Raw genomic sequence first — 16,248 nt, forward strand, 5'->3', positions numbered from 1 at the left:
GGTTGAGAATAGATCTGGAGCTACAAAATGAGTAAAAAAAGAAAAAAAAAAACAACTGTGTTACTCAAAACATCTCTTTCCTCCTCCTCCCACAGTCTTGAGTCACCGGTGTTTCTAACAACCTGACCCCCTGGGGCCAGTCCGGGTGAGGTCCTCACCACGTAGATAACGTGATGATGGTGTGTGAAACCCGGAGTTGACCTCAGTTATTCTTTCTAGACCTTTCTCCCTTGCCTGCATCCTCTGGGCACAGTTCAGTGCCTCCCACACACAGAAGAGGGCATGGCTCCTCTGGTTATACACAGGCAGAGGCTCTCCAGGTCAATTCTGCTTCCCTGGAATCCCTTCAACACTCAGATTCTATTTGCTTCAGATCACCGCTTTGGGGCCATCTCAGGAGGTAATGCGCTCTGTGACCAAACTTTGCTAAATTCCCTGAAACGCAGATGCATCTTAAATCCTCTGCATCCACTCTCTCTCTCTCCCCACGGCCCCACGGGCCCTCTCTCCTCCCCACACACGACCAGGTACTGCTCATTTTTCAGGGCCTGGCTCAGACCTGCCTTCCTCTTTGCTTCTTATCCTGACTTTCTGCGGGGCTATACTATTGACTAGTTTGCTCCTGCTGTGCTGTGCTTAGTTGCTCAGTCGTGTCCGACCCTTACAACTCCGTGGACTGTAGCCTGACAGGCTCCTCTGTCCATGGGATTCTCCAGGCAAGGATACTGGAGTGGGTGGCCATGCCCTCCTCCCGGGAATCTTCTCAGGCTGCCGTAATAAACACCAGGCTGTGTGGCTTAGACCACACACGCTGATTTTCTCACAGTTCTGGGGCCTGAAACCCAAGATGCAGGAGCTAGGGTTGGTTTCCGGTGAGAACTCTGCTCCTGGCTGGGAGGCAGCTGCCTGCTCCCTGTGGCCTCACGGGGCCTCTCCTCTGGGTTTTCACAGAGAAATGGCTCTGGTGTCTGTTCCTCTCACATGAGGACGCTAGTTACGCTGTGTCAGAGTCCCACCCGCATAATGTTATTCATCTTTAACCACCTCCTCCAAGGTCGGAAGTTCAGATACAGCCTCACGGGGATTTAGGACTTCAACAATTGAATTTAGGGGAGACATAAGTCCTTCTATAAAAACTGTCTTACAACCTTTACTTTCATAGAAAAAGCCAAGTATGTAAATATATAATTGATACTCTGACACTTGTGAAAGGGGTTAATTAATGCCCATTTACATAGAGTGGCTCAGTGGTAAAAGGTTTGCTTTCAATGCAGGAGATGAAGGAGAGGTGTGGAAGGCGTGGGTTCCATCCCTGGGTGGGGAAGATCCCCAGGAGTAGAAAATGGCAACTCAGTCCAGTATTTTTACCTGGAAAATTCCATGGATAGAGGGGCCTGGTGGGCTACAGTCCATGGGGTCGCAAAGAGTTGGACATGACTGAGCATGCACGGATATATTGTATACAGAGCTGCATGGAGGTTTTTTTTTTCCTAGCACAATTTAGATATTTATCCTAGTGTGTGAACAACTGGATTCAAGTCCAGACTTCCAGTTTGTGTGAACATTTCAACATTTTCTTTTTTGGCTATGTCTATGTCAGTGTTAAGCCTTATCAGAATATTCCACACTGAGCACTCTTCTAATCAAAGTATACGCATTAGTACAGCTCCCGGTGAGTATGCTTTAAAGTGATTAGAGTAACATAGTATGGTTTCTTTAAAAAAAATATAGCTTATAATTAAATGTGGGTATGAATCCAAGTTACCACTCTCTTGCAGTTTCTCTAAGTCTCCTGAGTCTGACAATCTCAGAAGCTGGAGTTGGGATTCTTTCTGTTTCTTCTTTGTATCATGTGTATAGTTGGTTTATACTGTTGTCTTAGTTTCAGGTGTACAGCTCAGTGATTTGGTGATGCAAATATACACATACACATATAGAAGCGGAAAACGTGGAAACAGTAACAGATTTCATTTTCTTGGGCTCCAAAATCACTGCAGATGGTGACTGCAGTCACAAAATTAAAAGACACTTGCTCCTTGGAAGGAAAGCAATGACAAACCCAGACAGCAAATTAAAAAGCAGAGACATCGGGGGTACTCTTTCTACCCCCTTCTGATGCCTATGTCAGAAGCTTTCTCTATCTCCTTTATACTTTAATAAAACTTTATTAAAAAAAAAAAAAGCATAGACATCACTTTGCCAATAGAGGTCTGTCTAGTCAAAGCTATGGTTTCTCCAGTAGTCATGCATGGATGTGAGAGTTGGACCATAAAGAAGGCTGAGCACTGAAGAATTGATGCTTTCAAACTGTGGTGTTGGAGAAGACTCTTGAGAGTTCCTTGGATTGCAAGGAGATCAAACCAGTCCATCCTAAAGGAAATCACCCTGAACATTTACTGGAAGGACTGATGCTGCACCTAAAGCTCCAATACTTTGGCCACATGATGGGAAGGGCTGACTCACTGGAAAAATCCTGGATGCTGGGAAAGATTGAAGGTAGGAGGAGAAGGGGATGACGGAGGATGAGACGGTTGGATGGCATCACTAATTAAATGGACATGAGTTTGAGCTAACTCTGGGAGATAGTGGAAGACAGAGGAACCCGGGATGCTACAGTCCATGGGGTCACAAAGAGTGAGACACAATTTAGTCACTGAAAAGCAACAAAAATACATATGTGTGTATGTATATATTTTCAGAATCTTTTTCCTTGTAAGCTATTAGAAAATACCAAGTATAATTCCCTGTGCTGTGTAGTAGGTCCTTGTTGATTATCTATTATCTATTTTCTATATTGTAATGCATATATGTTAATCCCAGACTCCTAACTGATCCTTCCCTCTTAAGAGTTGGACACGACTGAGTGACTCACTTTCACTTTTCACTTTCATGCATTGGAGAAGGAAATGGCAACCCACTCCAGTGTTCTTGCCTGGAGAATCCCAGGGACGGGGGAGCCTGGTGGGCTGCCGTCTATGGGGTTGCACAGAGGCGGACACGACTGCCGTGACTCAGCAGCAGCAGCGGCACCTTTCTCCTGTGGCTCAGGCGGTAAGGAATCTGCTGCAATGCAGGAGACCCAGGTTCCATCCCTGGGTTGGGAAGATACCCCAGAGAAGGAAATGGCGACGGACTCCAGCGTGCTTGCCTGGGAAATCGCATGGACAGAGAAGCCTGGTGGGCTACAGTCTATGAGTCAGACACGACGGAGCGACTAGCAATTTCCACTTTCACTTTTCCCCATTGGTAACCATGAGTTTCTTTTCTATGTCTGTGGGTCTATTTCTGTTTTGTAAATGAGTTTGTTTTTACGTCCTTTTGTTTAGATTGCACTTGTAAGCTGTATCATATAATATTTGTCTTTCTCTGCCTTATTCCATTAGTATGATAATCTCCAGGTTCAAACATTTTATTGAAAATAACATTATTTCATTCTTTTTGTGGCTGAGTAATACTCCACTGTGTGTGTGTGTGTGTGTGTGTGTATACACACATACTACCTCTACTATTCATCTGTTGATGAATATTTAGGATGCTTCCATATCTTGAGTATTGTAAATAGTGCCATGAAGAACACTGAGGTCCATGTGTCTTTTAGAATTATAGTTTTGTCTAATTTTATGCCTACAAGTGGGATTGCAAGATCATACAGTAACTCTGTTTTTAGTTTCTTAACCAGCCTCCATACTCTTCTAAGACTCATTTGAAAAGACCCTGATGCTGGGAGAGATTGAGGGCAGAAGGAGAAGGGGATGACAGAGGATGAGATGGCTGGATGGCATCACTGACTCAATGGACATGGGTTTGGGTGGACTCTGGGAGTTGGTGGTAGACAGGGAGGCCTGGTGTGCTGCAGTTCATGGGGTCGCAAGAAGTCAGACATGACTGAGTGACTGAACTGAACTGAACTGAACTGAACTCTTCTAATAGCTGTGCCAGATTTCATTCCCACCAACAGTGTAGGAGGGTTCCTTTTCCTCCACACTGTCTCCAGCATTTATTACTTGTAGACTTTTTAATGATGCCTATTCTGACCAGTGTGTGGTGATACCTCACTATAGTTTTGACTTGCATTCCTCTGATAATCAGTGTTGTTGCCAAACTTTTCTTGTGCTTGTTGGCCATCTTCATGTCTTTTTTGGAGAGTAGTCCTCCTAGGTCTTCTACTGACTGGATAGTTATTTCAAGATTTCATAAGTATAGAAATAAATAGGTTCATATATATAACCTCTTTATAAAGTACACTACTTAGAATTTGGCAATACTTAATTTAAACATAAAATCTGGAAATATACGATTTCTGATTAATCAGAAGGAGCTATGGAATACATGTTTCCAGGATGGTTTCACTTGAGACCACCAGAGTGTTTATTTTATGGCCTGTACTATTTCATCTTAGCAAACTACCATGATAGCAATGGTGGAGCAATTTTTTTTTTCTTAGTCGAAGTGTCTCTTCATACAATCTTTTACCTCCAAAGGCTGAGTGAATTTCAAGATCAACCCTAATTCAGCCAGGCTGGGGAGGCATAAGAACAGGAGTGTGAATATGTGTGTGTGTGTGTGTGTGTGCATGTGTGGGTGTGTGTGGGTGTGGGTGTGTGTGTGTATGTGTGTGGAGGGGTTGTCCTGAGGACTCTTGGGAATTTCTATTCCTGCTTTAGACCTAAAGTACAAATCCATGAGACTGTGGACCATTGGCCACTAGGAGCCACTGTGGGCCCATGGTAAGCAGGCTGCCTGGGAGGGGTTGAAGAGGCACCCAAGAGAGCAGAGCTTAAGGGAACGGTGACTATATGCCTGCATCAGGGAGCAGGTTTGAGTTCCCCTAGTGCTTCCAGCCGGAGAAGGCAATGGCACCCCACTCCAGTACTCTTGCCTGGAAAATCCCAGGGACAGAGGAGCCTGGTAGGCTGCAGTCCATGGGGTCTCGAAGAGTCAGACATGACTGAGCGACTTCACTTTCACTTTTCACTTTCGTGTACTGGAGAAGGAAATGGCAACCCACTCCAGTGTTCTTGCCTGGTGAATCCCAGGGACGGGGGAGCCTGGTGGGCTGCCGTCTATGGGGTCGCCCAGAGTCAGACACGACTGAAGTGACTTAGCAGCAGCAGCAGCAGCAGCAGTGCTTCCAGGACACAAGGAACTGGTGCAGACTCCTCACTGCCCAGGGGAGTGGGGATGTCCCTGGAGCTTCAGGATGTACTCAGGAGGACCCTGCAAAGGAAGTGGAGGGTGAGGGGTTCAGGTGGCTGGTGAGGGCTCGGTGATGAGTGTCAGGAAGGAGCAGAGAGAGGAGGAGAAGTGATATTGTGGACAAATGGAGACATGGGGAGAATGCACACTTCACACCCACCCTTTGCTGAGCAGCTGTGCGGGACAGGGAAGGGAATAGAGGAGCTAACCCTGGGTCCTCCCAAGGGGTCTAGTGGACAAGGGCAGCCTGCAGAGACAGACAACAGTGATGTCATAGGCAAATGCTCCAATCAGGGAAGCAGGAGGGTCAGCACTGTACACCACTCACCCCAGGAGCCCCGCCCCAGCCAGCAGCAGTCTTGGGTTCCTGATGCTGCCATGGGCTCCAGGCTCCTCTGCTGTGTGACTCTCTGCCTCCTGGGAGCAGGTGAGTCCTGGACACAGTGTGGGAGCTTCTGAGATGTCTTTGCCTCCCTGAGATAGAAGCCTGGCGATGAGGGCTGCAGCAGGAGGCTTCCCCTGTGCTCTGCCCTTAGCTTCCGTCTGTCTCCTTCCCAACAGGCCTGGTGGATTCTGAAGTCACCCAGACCCCCAAATACCTGATCAAATCAAGAAAGCAGCAAGCGACTCTGAGATGTTCCCCTAACTCTGGACACAGCTCTGTGAACTGGTACCAACAGGCCCTGGGCCAGGGCCCCCAGTTCCTCGTTCAGTGTTACCGCGGACAAGTTAGTAGAGGAGAAAACATGCCAGATCGATTCTCAGCAAAACAATTTAGTGACTTTCGCTCTGAGCTGAATTTGAGCTCCTTGGAGCTGACAGACTCAGCCGTGTATCTCTGTGCCAGCAGCCAAGACACAGCCCTGCATGATCAGGTGCCTCTGGGACAAAAACACTCCTACCCCAGCTCAGGAAGTGGCCTTGAGGGTGTTGGCTGCCAGCCAGCCAGGCCCAGGCTCTGGTAGAGTGGACAGATTTTCCCAGACATTCTTTGTTTGCTGTGTTTTAATGCTCACAAAGATCATGCAAGATAAGTATTATTCTAATTGTTTATACACCTGAGGGGAACTGACTTGCCCAGGTCTCATACTTCATCACTGTCAGACAAGGAATCAGACTCACGTCTGTCCTCAACACCTGTGGTCCTTGCCCCCCTTAGAACTGTCCCCCATAGAACAAACATGTACACATGTTTTAAAGGGGTAGGTTCACATAGTTGTTAAAGGCTGCTGCTGCTGCTGCCAAGTCACTTCAGTTGTGTCCGACTCTGTGCGACCCCATAGACGGCAGCCCACCAGGCTCCCCCATCCCTGGTAAGTCCCAAAACTGTATACTGGGCTGGTGGTAGAGACCCAGGGAAAGCTGTGTTTTAGTTCAAAAGCTGAAGAACTAATGGTCCAGTTTGAAGGCCATCACCTGGACAATTATCTCTTACTTGGGGAGGATCAGTCTCTCTGTTCTATTCCTGTCTTCACTGGTTAAATGATGCCCACCAACACTATGAAAGCTCATCTGTTTACAATGTTACAATGTTAATCTAACTTCATATTAAAGTCTACCTGTTTCCATGTTAATCTCTTCCAACAACACCCTCATATAACACCCAGAATAATGTTTAATTAAATATCTGTGGCATAGTCAAGGTGATACATTATAATAGCATCACACCATGTTCCACTGTTGTATAAGTACTTAATAAGCAGGAAGTTCCTGGCACATAACAACACTCTGGACTTCTTGATTCCCTTTGCTAAACTCTGACAGCCTCTTTTACCGTTTTCTAGGTGCAAAGGTAGAAATGGACATATGTTACCTTGAAATCCTGTAGTTGAGGGTATCAGAAGTGACAGGAAAAAAGTATTTATGCCTGATGAGTCATCACATGAAATTAACAAGAGTGTGCAATATATATGCCTCCTCAGATATTTTAAAGTGTGAATTATATGTGTGTGCTCAGTTGTATCTGACTCTTTGCGACCCTATGCACTGTAGCCTGCCAGGCGCCTCGTCTATGGGATTCCCCAGGCAAAATTCTACAGTGGGTTTCCATTTCCCTCTCCAGGAGATCTTCCTGACCCAGGGATCAAATCCACATCTCCTCAATGGCAGCTGGATTCTTTACCACTGTGCCACCTGGGAAGCCCTGTAGTTAACCTTTAGCTCATGTATGCTTTAGGGTCTGAGACATCCACAACACCGTCATCAAAACCTTGTATATAACCTCACCTTCATCCATCTGTGTGTGGGATTCCAGGTCTACAGATTCAGCCAAACTGGGTAGTGCCTTCAGTTCAGTACAGTCACTCAGTCGTGTCCGATTTCTGAGACCCCATGGACTATAGCATGCCAGGCTTCCCTGTCCATCACCAATTCCAGGAGCTTGCTCAAACTCAGGTCCGTGCAGTCAGTGATGCCATCTAACCATCTCATCCTCTGTTGCCCCCTTCTCCTCCCACCTTCAATCTCTCCCAGAATCAGGGTCTTTTCCAAGGAGTCAGCTCTTCACATCCGGTGACCAAAGTATTGGCGTTTCAGCTTCAGTCCGTCCAGTGAATATTTAGGACTGATTTCCTTTAGGACTGACTGGTTTGCTCCTTGCTGTCCAAGACCTCTCAAGAGTCTTCTCCAACACCACAGTTCTAAAGCATCAATTGTTCGGCACTCAGCTTTCTTTATGGTCCAGCTGTCACATCCATTCATGAGTAATGGGAAAACCATAGCTTTGACTAGGCAGACCTTGGTTGGCAAAGTGATGTCTCTGCTTTTTAATATGCTGTCTAGGTTTGTCATTGCTTTTCTTCCAAGGAGGAAGAGTCTTTTAGTTTCCCTTAGTAAGTATTTATTCAAACATCCACACATAAATGGACCCACTCAGTTCAAACCTGTGTTGTTCAAAGTTCAGCTGTAAATACCATAAACATTACACACTGTATAATGGACAGAGTATATGCATGTGCCATGCAACATCCACCCTATTACAATAAAGAACATTTCCATCACCAGAAAGTTTCTTCAGGTCCCTTTCCCATGCCTCTGTCCTTCCCTGACTACCAACAATATGATATCTGTTGCTAGAGATGTGTTTTACTCAGGCATCTTTTTACTGAAAATATAAGCTCTATACCCATTAAAACAATTCCCTTTTAGGCAAGTGTAAAATATTGAAGAAAGTTAGGAGCTCCTGGAAAGTCTTATGGTTAGAGAAGTACTTGAAACCATGTGAGCACCACATCCATGTCAGGGACTATCCTATCTGGAGATGGGCAGTTTGATAAAATGACCATTAAAAGGTCATGCCAGCTGCTACAAGCTATTTTTGTAAAATTTATTTACTCACTTTCATAAATTTGTCCTCATGAACCCATTCCCTGAAATCACTTGATAATGATATTTTGACAAGAAGTCATCACTTCCCAGGAAATGATGTTGAGATTCCATGAGATGCACACATAGCTGGGTTTCATGCTCACTCAGTGTTCTCCCCTGGCAAGACTGTGGACACTAGGAATTTTGGTGAGAGACCATTCCATGTTGAGACACAGGTCCCCTTTGCTTCGACCATAAGTATCCAAGACACAGGCCTTGAGTTGGAAAGCCGCTCTTTCTCTTCTGGCATGGCCTGGGCATGAGTCTCCTGTGCTGGGTGCCCTGCTGTCTTCTGGAAGAAAGAAGTTCTGAGCGTGGATGTGGAACCACTCGTGGGCTTGCCAGACCCAGGTCAAGTCTTGCTGCTGTGGTCATAAACTCAGACTCCTTTGCTGCTTCTGACTTTCGTTTCTAAGCCTTTCTCTCCCAGGTGCCAGGAATGCAGCATTACCCAGACCCCAGACATGTGGTTGGGATCAAGGAAAACATCAGAAGGTCATCACAGGTCCAAAACCATGTAACCAGGACCAGCTGCATAATTTGCAGGGTCCATGTTTCAACTGTTGTTGAGTGTTTGAAGATCACAACAGCAGAGCATTGCATCAAGTACAGGGTCCTTCAAAGTGGAAGCTTCTGTGTAACAAGATAGTTCGGGGCTCTGTGATATCTGTTAATTAAGATCAGGCATGCTACATAAGGGCTTCCCTGGTGGCTCAGATGGTAAAGAGTCTGCCTGCAATGCAGGAGACCCAGGTTCGATTCCTGAGTCAGGAAGATCCCTTGGAGAAGGAAATGACAATTCACTCCAGTATTCTTGTTTGGAAAATCCCATGGACAGAGGAGCCTGTTGGGCTAGATCTAGTCCATGGGGCTGCAGAGTTGGACACGACTGAGCGACTAACACTTTCACTTTCGTCTATGCCACTTAGGGACGTGGAATGGCTGTCTCAAATAAAAAGGGAGCAGTTTTCATCTGCGCCGAGTCTGCCACCTCCCCCCGGTCCCTTCCACATCTGTATTCCTTTGTGCTCCCACGTCACCCACGGTGCTGAGCAACTATCTACTCTCCTCGAAGAAAGGTGGGTTACAGCTGTGCTGCTCCCCCCATTCAGACACAGGAAGCATGTGCTCTGGTGAACATGAAGGAGCTGTAGCCGCATTCAGCAGGTGCCCAGTCTATCAGCGAATTGGTAAGAAAAAGACTCAAAGGATTCCTCAAATGTCCATGAGCCTGCCCCAAGGTTGGGGAACCAGATACCAGAAGAATCAGGTGGGAGAAAAAAAAATACAATGCGATCAACTAAACAAAGTGGAAACGGACACTTGAAGGCACAGGTGGGACGCAAGAGTCATAAAGGGCAGCAGAAGGCTCTGAGGACTTTTCCCCAAGAATCCAAACTAAGAAATCCCATCACATATGTAAAGTAGAGAGCTAGTGGGAAGCTGCTATACTGCACAGGGAGTTCAGCTCTTTGCTCTCCAAAGACCTAGAGGGGTCAAGTGCAGGGCTCAGAGGGAGGGAAGTTCAAGAGGGAGGGGATATATACATACTAATGGCTGAGTCACGTGGTATACAGCAGAAACCAACACACTTTGCAAGGCAATTAGACTCCAGTTAAAAATAACTTTAAAAAGGCTACATAAATATGTGGATAAATAGGATGAATATAAGTTTAATGAAGAATTATCTCTGGAACAAAGTATACATGAAGTTGCAGTTTACAGATTACAACAACTTGTAAGGCTGATGCCTATTGAGCTGGATGGGTCTTCCTGTTGTGAACAGTTTTCTCAGGTTCATTTCTGATTTGAGCCTCTGGGGGAAGGGACGTGGCCTCTGAGTGACAGATTGGCTCTGGGGCCTGGCAGGGACAGTGACATCTCAGAAGGACTCCTCGGAGAGCCCCTCTCCCTCTCATCCACACTCAGCCCAGAGGGCCCTCCACCGGCCCCGCTCCCGCCATGAGCCCCTGCCTCCTGGGCTGTGTGGTCTTCTGTCTCCTGCAGGCAGGTGAGTCCTGGGGGGCAGGGTCCCCTTCGGGGTGCCAGCACTAAAACTGTCCGCTGTGACTGCAGCATCAGTCCTCCTTCTCCACAGGGGCGGTCCATGCTGGTGTCACTCAGGACCCCAGATTCCAGGTCGTAAGGTCAGGACAGAAAGTGACACTGAGATGCACTCAGGATCTGAACCACAATTATATGTACTGGTACCGACAAGATCTGGGACGTGGGCTGGGGCTGATCCATTACTCAAATGGCCCTCCCTACACAGAGAACGGAGATGTGCCCGAGGGCTACAGCGTCTCCAGACCAAGCACAGAGGACTTCCCTCTCACACTGGAGTCTGCCAACCGCTCCCAGACATCTGTGTACTTCTGCGCCAGCAGTTACTCCACAGCGCTGCAGGGTCACCTCCTCTCTGTGCAAAAAGGCAAGGCAGCCCCTTGCTTGTAGGCTCCTAGCACCAACAGCCTCAGGGCTTTGCTGCCACGTGCCTGCAGTGTGACCCTGAGTGTGTGGTCTGTGCTGGCCCAGACCTCACTTCAGGCCTTGCGGACTTGTGTCCACCATCCATTGCTGTCTTTTCTCTGTATCCTCCCTGTGAACCAGGAGTTTCCCCAGCTCTGACTCTTAGTCATCACTTGAGCCTGAGACCTCCAGGAGGGAAGGTTGTTGGTAAATTAGATAAAAACAGGCCCACGTGTCCCACCTCAGGCAGCTCATCGCTGTCTCTCTGGAAGGTTCTCCCCTAACCTGGCTCTCGCATGCGCTGTCTTCTCTTGCCTGCCTTTCCTGGGTGGTTAAGTCACTCCTCTCCCACTTCCCTGGCCCTTTCTACTCCAGCCACATTGTTCCTCCTTCATCTGGGTCACAAAAGTGAAAGTCGCTCAGTCGTGTCTGACTCTTTTGTGACCCCATGGACTGTGTAGTCCCTGGGATTCTCCAGGCCAGAATACTGGAGTGGGCAGCCTTTCCCTTCTCCAGCAGATCTTCCCCACCCAGGAGTCGAACCAGGGTCTCCTGCATTGCAGGTGGATTCTTTACCAACTGAGCTATGGTCATGTCCCTTCCCAAACCACAAGGTAGTTTTTAAAGTGGCCTGTCCATGTGGTCTGCTTTGAGCAAGCTGTCTGGAGTCATCAAAGAGAAACCAACTTCAGTTGATTACCAATTGTCCAAAACTTCATATGAGTCCACTGAACGAGGACGGACTGTCTTTGTGTGTTCTCCCCCCAGCCCCCCGATCTCCTTAGCATCTCACCTAACCTAGGCCAGGTTGGCCCACCTCCCTCATCAAAATCTTCTCAAAGTCAAAATATATCCTCCATTGCCTCATTATATCAAGATTTTATAAGTGCAGAGATAAATGAATCCATATATATAAAACCTCTTTATAAAATTCATTACCTAGAATTTGGTAATAAGCTTAATTTCAATAGGAAATCTAGAAATATATGCATCTGATTAATGAGAAGTAGTTATGGAATACATGTTTCCTGGTGGATTCACTTGAGATCTTGAGAGTATTTATTTTATGGTCATGTATTTTCATCTTAGCTAACTACTGTCATTGTAGTGGTGCAATAATTACTTCCTTCTTAGTAAAAATGTCAGATCATTCAGTCTTTTACCTCCAGAGGATAAGAGTGGATTTGAGGATCAACCCTAACTCTGTCAGGCTGGGAAGGCAGTAGATCAGGGGTGTGTATTTGTGTGTCTATGTGTAGAGGGGTTGCAGGTGGGGTTGTGGGGAATATCTATTCTTTTTTTGTTTTAATTGTGTCTTTTAATAAAAGCTCCAACTCATATGTGAACACAGGTAGTTAAAGCACAGCACAGCATGCTTGTAAGTTTAAATTCCTGCAGACTTTATTAGAATCACAAGGAGGGCCGCTACTTAAAAGCTTTTTTCCCTTTAAGACCACCTTTGATCTTTAGAGTATACTTTGGCCAGGCAGGGGAGAGGAAATGTCTAGAGCCCAACAGATTTCTCATTAGCCCAACTTTCTTACCAGCTTATTTCCATTTTACAGCCCTAGAAAGCTTAAAGGTGTTCCATGACACATTCATCATCTCTTGAGGCCTAAGGCCCAGACCACTCGATAGCAGTTATCATAAAAGGAGCGCTTAAGGAACATACTTATCAGATTAGGAGTAAGAGTTAGTGCAGTAGTTTCTCTGCTGTGCCTCTCTCAACACGCACTTCTGAGTAGTATTCTCCCATGCACGACAGGAGCAGGATGGGCAAGAATGAAACGCAAGAGTGCTGAATAGGCTAGTCTGTTACATCCGGCAGAAACTTCAAAGAATCACCCCCACCAGCCTTCCCAAGATCAACTAAAGAGGCCATCTTCAACTCTAGATTATTTGAACAAACGGTAATTAACGCACCCTTCTCCAAAAGACTTCTTTCTTTAAAGGAATGGATTTTGGAGAGAAAAAAAACATGGGCAGAGAGGTATGGAGTAGAAAATAAATACAAATGTAAGCCGTCTTGCTAAATGCTTTAAAACCGCAACAAACCAGTACAGAGAATGCCCCGTACAAAACCCAATAAGGGTTCAAAGACGGAGGTGTTCCCTTAGGTAGGGCTGAAGACTTCAGTCTCTGGTATTTGGACTTCAGGCTGCAGTCCTGGTTTTTGGATGGATCACCGGGTGTGTGGCACAGTCCATACTTTTAACCAGATTTGAATAGGAGATTGGCCACTTGGCCCAGGTAGAAGCAGATGAAGTCTTTGGTTTCATATGTCACATAACTACAGAAGTTCCTCCCCACGATGCAGTGCCAAACGGGGTTGTACTTCTTGTCAGACTCCTTGATGTGGGTCGTGATGTCCTTCTCTGTATTATACTTCTCCAGTGCCTGAGTAGCACACTCCACTGAGTCCCGTTGCATCTCCTCTGTCATATCAGCATTCTTGATCACAGCCTGTCAGTTACACGTGGTCACCAAGGATCAGGGGCTGGCCTTGGTCTCCTGGGGAAGGCGCTGGCTAGGCTCACACCTGCATAGAGAGGCGGTCACTACCAAGGCCACGAAGCATCTAAATTTCTATTCTTGATTTAGACAGAAGGCACAGATCCGTGAGACTGTGGACCATGGGCCACTAGGAGGCACTGTGGGCCCATGGTAAGCAGGGTGTGCTGGAGGGGTTGAGAGTCACCCTGGAGAGGGCAGCTTAGGGGAATCTTGGCTACATGCTGCATCAGGGAGCAGGTTTGAGTTCCCTGAGTGGTCCAGACACATGGACCCAGCACAGACTCCTCACTGCACAGGGGAGTGGGGACTTGCCTGGAACCTCAGGATGTGCCCAGGGGGCCATGTCCTGGAGTAGCATGGGGAGTGGAGGGTGAGGGATTAGTGTGGCTGGTGAGGGCTGGGTGATGAGTGTCAGGCAGGGACAGAAAGAGAAGAAAAAGGCATGTTGTGGGCATATGGGGACATGGGGACAGTGATCACCTCACACCCACCCTTTGCTGAAGGGCTATGCAGGACAGGGAAGGGCATAGAGGAGTCCACCATGGATCCTGCCAAGGGGTCCAGTGGATCAGGAAACAGCCTGCAGAGACACAGGGCAGTGACGTCATAGGCAAACGCGCCAATCAGGGAAGCAGGAGGGTCAGCACTGTAGACCACTCACCCCAGGAGTCTCACCTCCTGCCAGCAGTGGTCCTGGGTTCCTGATGCTGCCATGGGCTCCAGGCTCCTCTGCTGTGTGACTCTCTGCCTCCTGGGAGCAGGTGAGTCCTGGACACAGTATGGGAGCTTCTGAGATGTCTTTGCCTCCCTGAGATAGAAGCCTGGCAATGAGGGCTGCAGCAGGAGGCTTCCCCTGTGCTCTGCCCTCAGCTTCCTTGTCTCTTCCCAACAGGCCTGGTGGATTCTGGAGTCACCCAGACCCCCAAATACCTGATCAAATCAAGAAAGCAGCAAGCGACTCTGAGATGTTCCCCTCACTCTGGACACTTCTCTGTGTACTGGTACCAACAGGCCCTGGGCCAGGGCCCACAGTTCCTCGTTCAGTATTACAACCAGAAAGTGAGGGGAGAAGCTCACCTCCTGGATCGATTCTCAGGAAAACAGTTCAGTGACTCTCGCTCTGAGCTGAACTTGAGCTCCTTGGAGCTGACAGACTCAGCCATGTATCTCTGTGCCAGCAGCGAAGACACAGCCCTGCATGATCAGATGCCTCTGGTACAAAAACACTCCTGCCCCAGCTCAGGAAGTGGCTGCCAGGGTGTCAGTTGCCCGCCAGGGAGACCCAGACCCAGGTAGAACTGGTAGACTTTCCCAGACATTCTTTCCTTTGTATGTTTTAATGCGCACAAAGATCATGCAAGATAAAGACTATTTTAACTGTTTATACATCTGATGGGAAGTGACTTGCCCAGGTCTCATATTTCCTAACTGCCAGACAAGGAATCAGAATCAAGGCTGTCCTCAACACCTGTGTTCCCTGCTCCCCATCTTTTAAAGTTCACTCCACATAGCTGTTACAGCTGACAAGTCCAAATCTGCAGGTTGGACTCATGATACTAGAGGTTCTGGGAGAGCTGATGTTTAAATTCAAAGGCCCAAGAACTGATGGTCCAGTCTGAAGGCCATCAGCTGAACAGTTCTCTCTTACCTGGGGGAGGATCAGACTTTTCCTTCTATACATATCTTCACTGGTTGGATGAGGCCCACTAAGACTGTGGAATGGAAGATCATCTGTTTAAAACGTTAATCTAATCTAATGTTAAAATCTAACTATTTATATGTTAACCTCTTCCAAAAACACCCTCACTTAACATCCAGAATAAAGTTTAATTAAATGTCTCTGGCACAGTCAAGGTGACACGTTCAGTTAGCCATCACACCATCTTCCTGGGTTTCATACGTATTTAATAAGCATGAAGTCCCTGGCACATAACAGGACTCTGGATTTCTTGATTCCCTTTGCTAACCTCTGACAGCCTCTTCTACCATTTCCTAGGTGCAAAGGTAGAGATGGTCATGTTTTGCCTTGAACGCCTTTAATGAAGACATCAGAAGTCCCAGTGAAAGGAATATTATGCCTAATGATTCATTACATGAAATAAAAAATTGCATGTAACATCTCACCTCAGATATTTTTAAATCACTTTTATTGATATTTGAACTGTAGTTTACCAGTAAACAATGTAGGTTTTAGGGTCCCTGAGCCTCCTACAACCTTATAGTCTGGGGGCTTCCCTGACAGCTCAGTTGGGAAAGAATCCACCTGCAATGCAGAAGACCCCGGTTGGATTCCTGGGTCGGGAAGATCCACTGCAGAAGGAACAGGCTACCCACTCCAGTGTTCTTGGGCTTCCCTTGGGGCTCAGCTGGTAAACAATCTGCCTGGAATGCAGGAGACCAGAGCTGGGAAGATCCCCTGGAGAAGGGAAAGGCTACCCTACCCACTCCAGTATTCTGGCCTGGAGAATCCATGGACTGCTTAGTCCATGGGATTGCAAGGAGTCGGACACAACTGAGCAACTTTCACTTGCACATTCAAGGGTGTATCTGAGATTCCACATCCATGGATTCAACCAATCTCAGCTGTTCAGTATCTTAGTGCATATTTATTAAAATATGCACCCACAAGTGGACCCACTCCATTCCAACTTGTGTTGTTCAAGGGTCAGGTGTATATTCACACTGTATAATGAAGAGATATAT

The 16,248-nt window shown here is 47.1% G+C and overlaps 2 protein-coding genes and 2 gene segments (V, D, J or C); 3 read left to right on the forward strand and 1 right to left on the reverse strand.

Annotated features, from left to right (window-relative positions):
• The first annotated feature begins 4,627 nt into the window (after positions 1 to 4,627).
• LOC133246841 (uncharacterized) lies at positions 4,628 to 6,178 on the forward strand. Its single transcript, XM_061415425.1, has 2 exons — positions 4,628 to 5,623; positions 5,758 to 6,178. Exons 1-2 carry the CDS (start codon positions 5,329 to 5,331, stop codon positions 6,159 to 6,161), a joined length of 699 nt encoding a protein of 232 aa, XP_061271409.1. The 5' UTR covers positions 4,628 to 5,328; the 3' UTR covers positions 6,162 to 6,178.
• Positions 6,179 to 10,400: 4,222 nt separating this feature from the next.
• LOC133246842 (T cell receptor beta variable 6-6-like) lies at positions 10,401 to 11,098 on the forward strand. The segment is given in 2 exon segments: positions 10,401 to 10,573; positions 10,661 to 11,098. Coding segments are annotated over 2 exon segments (405 nt in total).
• Positions 11,099 to 13,158: 2,060 nt separating this feature from the next.
• On the reverse strand, positions 13,159 to 13,509 carry LOC133246843 (dynein light chain 1, cytoplasmic-like). The gene has a single exon (XM_061415426.1). It carries the CDS (start codon positions 13,471 to 13,473, stop codon positions 13,243 to 13,245), a length of 231 nt encoding a protein of 76 aa, XP_061271410.1. The 5' UTR covers positions 13,474 to 13,509; the 3' UTR covers positions 13,159 to 13,242.
• Positions 13,510 to 14,241: 732 nt separating this feature from the next.
• Positions 14,242 to 14,841, forward strand: LOC133246915 (T cell receptor beta variable 9-like). The segment is given in 2 exon segments: positions 14,242 to 14,306; positions 14,438 to 14,841. Coding segments are annotated over 2 exon segments (453 nt in total).
• Positions 14,842 to 16,248: the final 1,407 nt, after the last annotated feature.

Source organism: Bos javanicus, chromosome 4 (assembly GCF_032452875.1).
Source record: "Bos javanicus breed banteng chromosome 4, ARS-OSU_banteng_1.0, whole genome shotgun sequence".
In the NCBI taxonomy this organism is placed as follows: domain Eukaryota; kingdom Metazoa; phylum Chordata; class Mammalia; order Artiodactyla; family Bovidae; genus Bos; species Bos javanicus.

Coding starts and splice junctions, on each gene's coding strand:
- LOC133246841 (XM_061415425.1), top strand. CDS start 5,329: ATGGGGAGAATGCACACTTCACACCCACCCTTTGCTGAGCAGCTGTGC. Junction 5,624..5,757: donor TCTCTGCCTCCTGGGAGCAG/GTGAGTCCTGGA, acceptor CCTTCCCAACAG/GCCTGGTGGATTCTGAAGTC.
- LOC133246843 (XM_061415426.1), bottom strand. CDS start 13,473: ATGACAGAGGAGATGCAACGGGACTCAGTGGAGTGTGCTACTCAGGCA.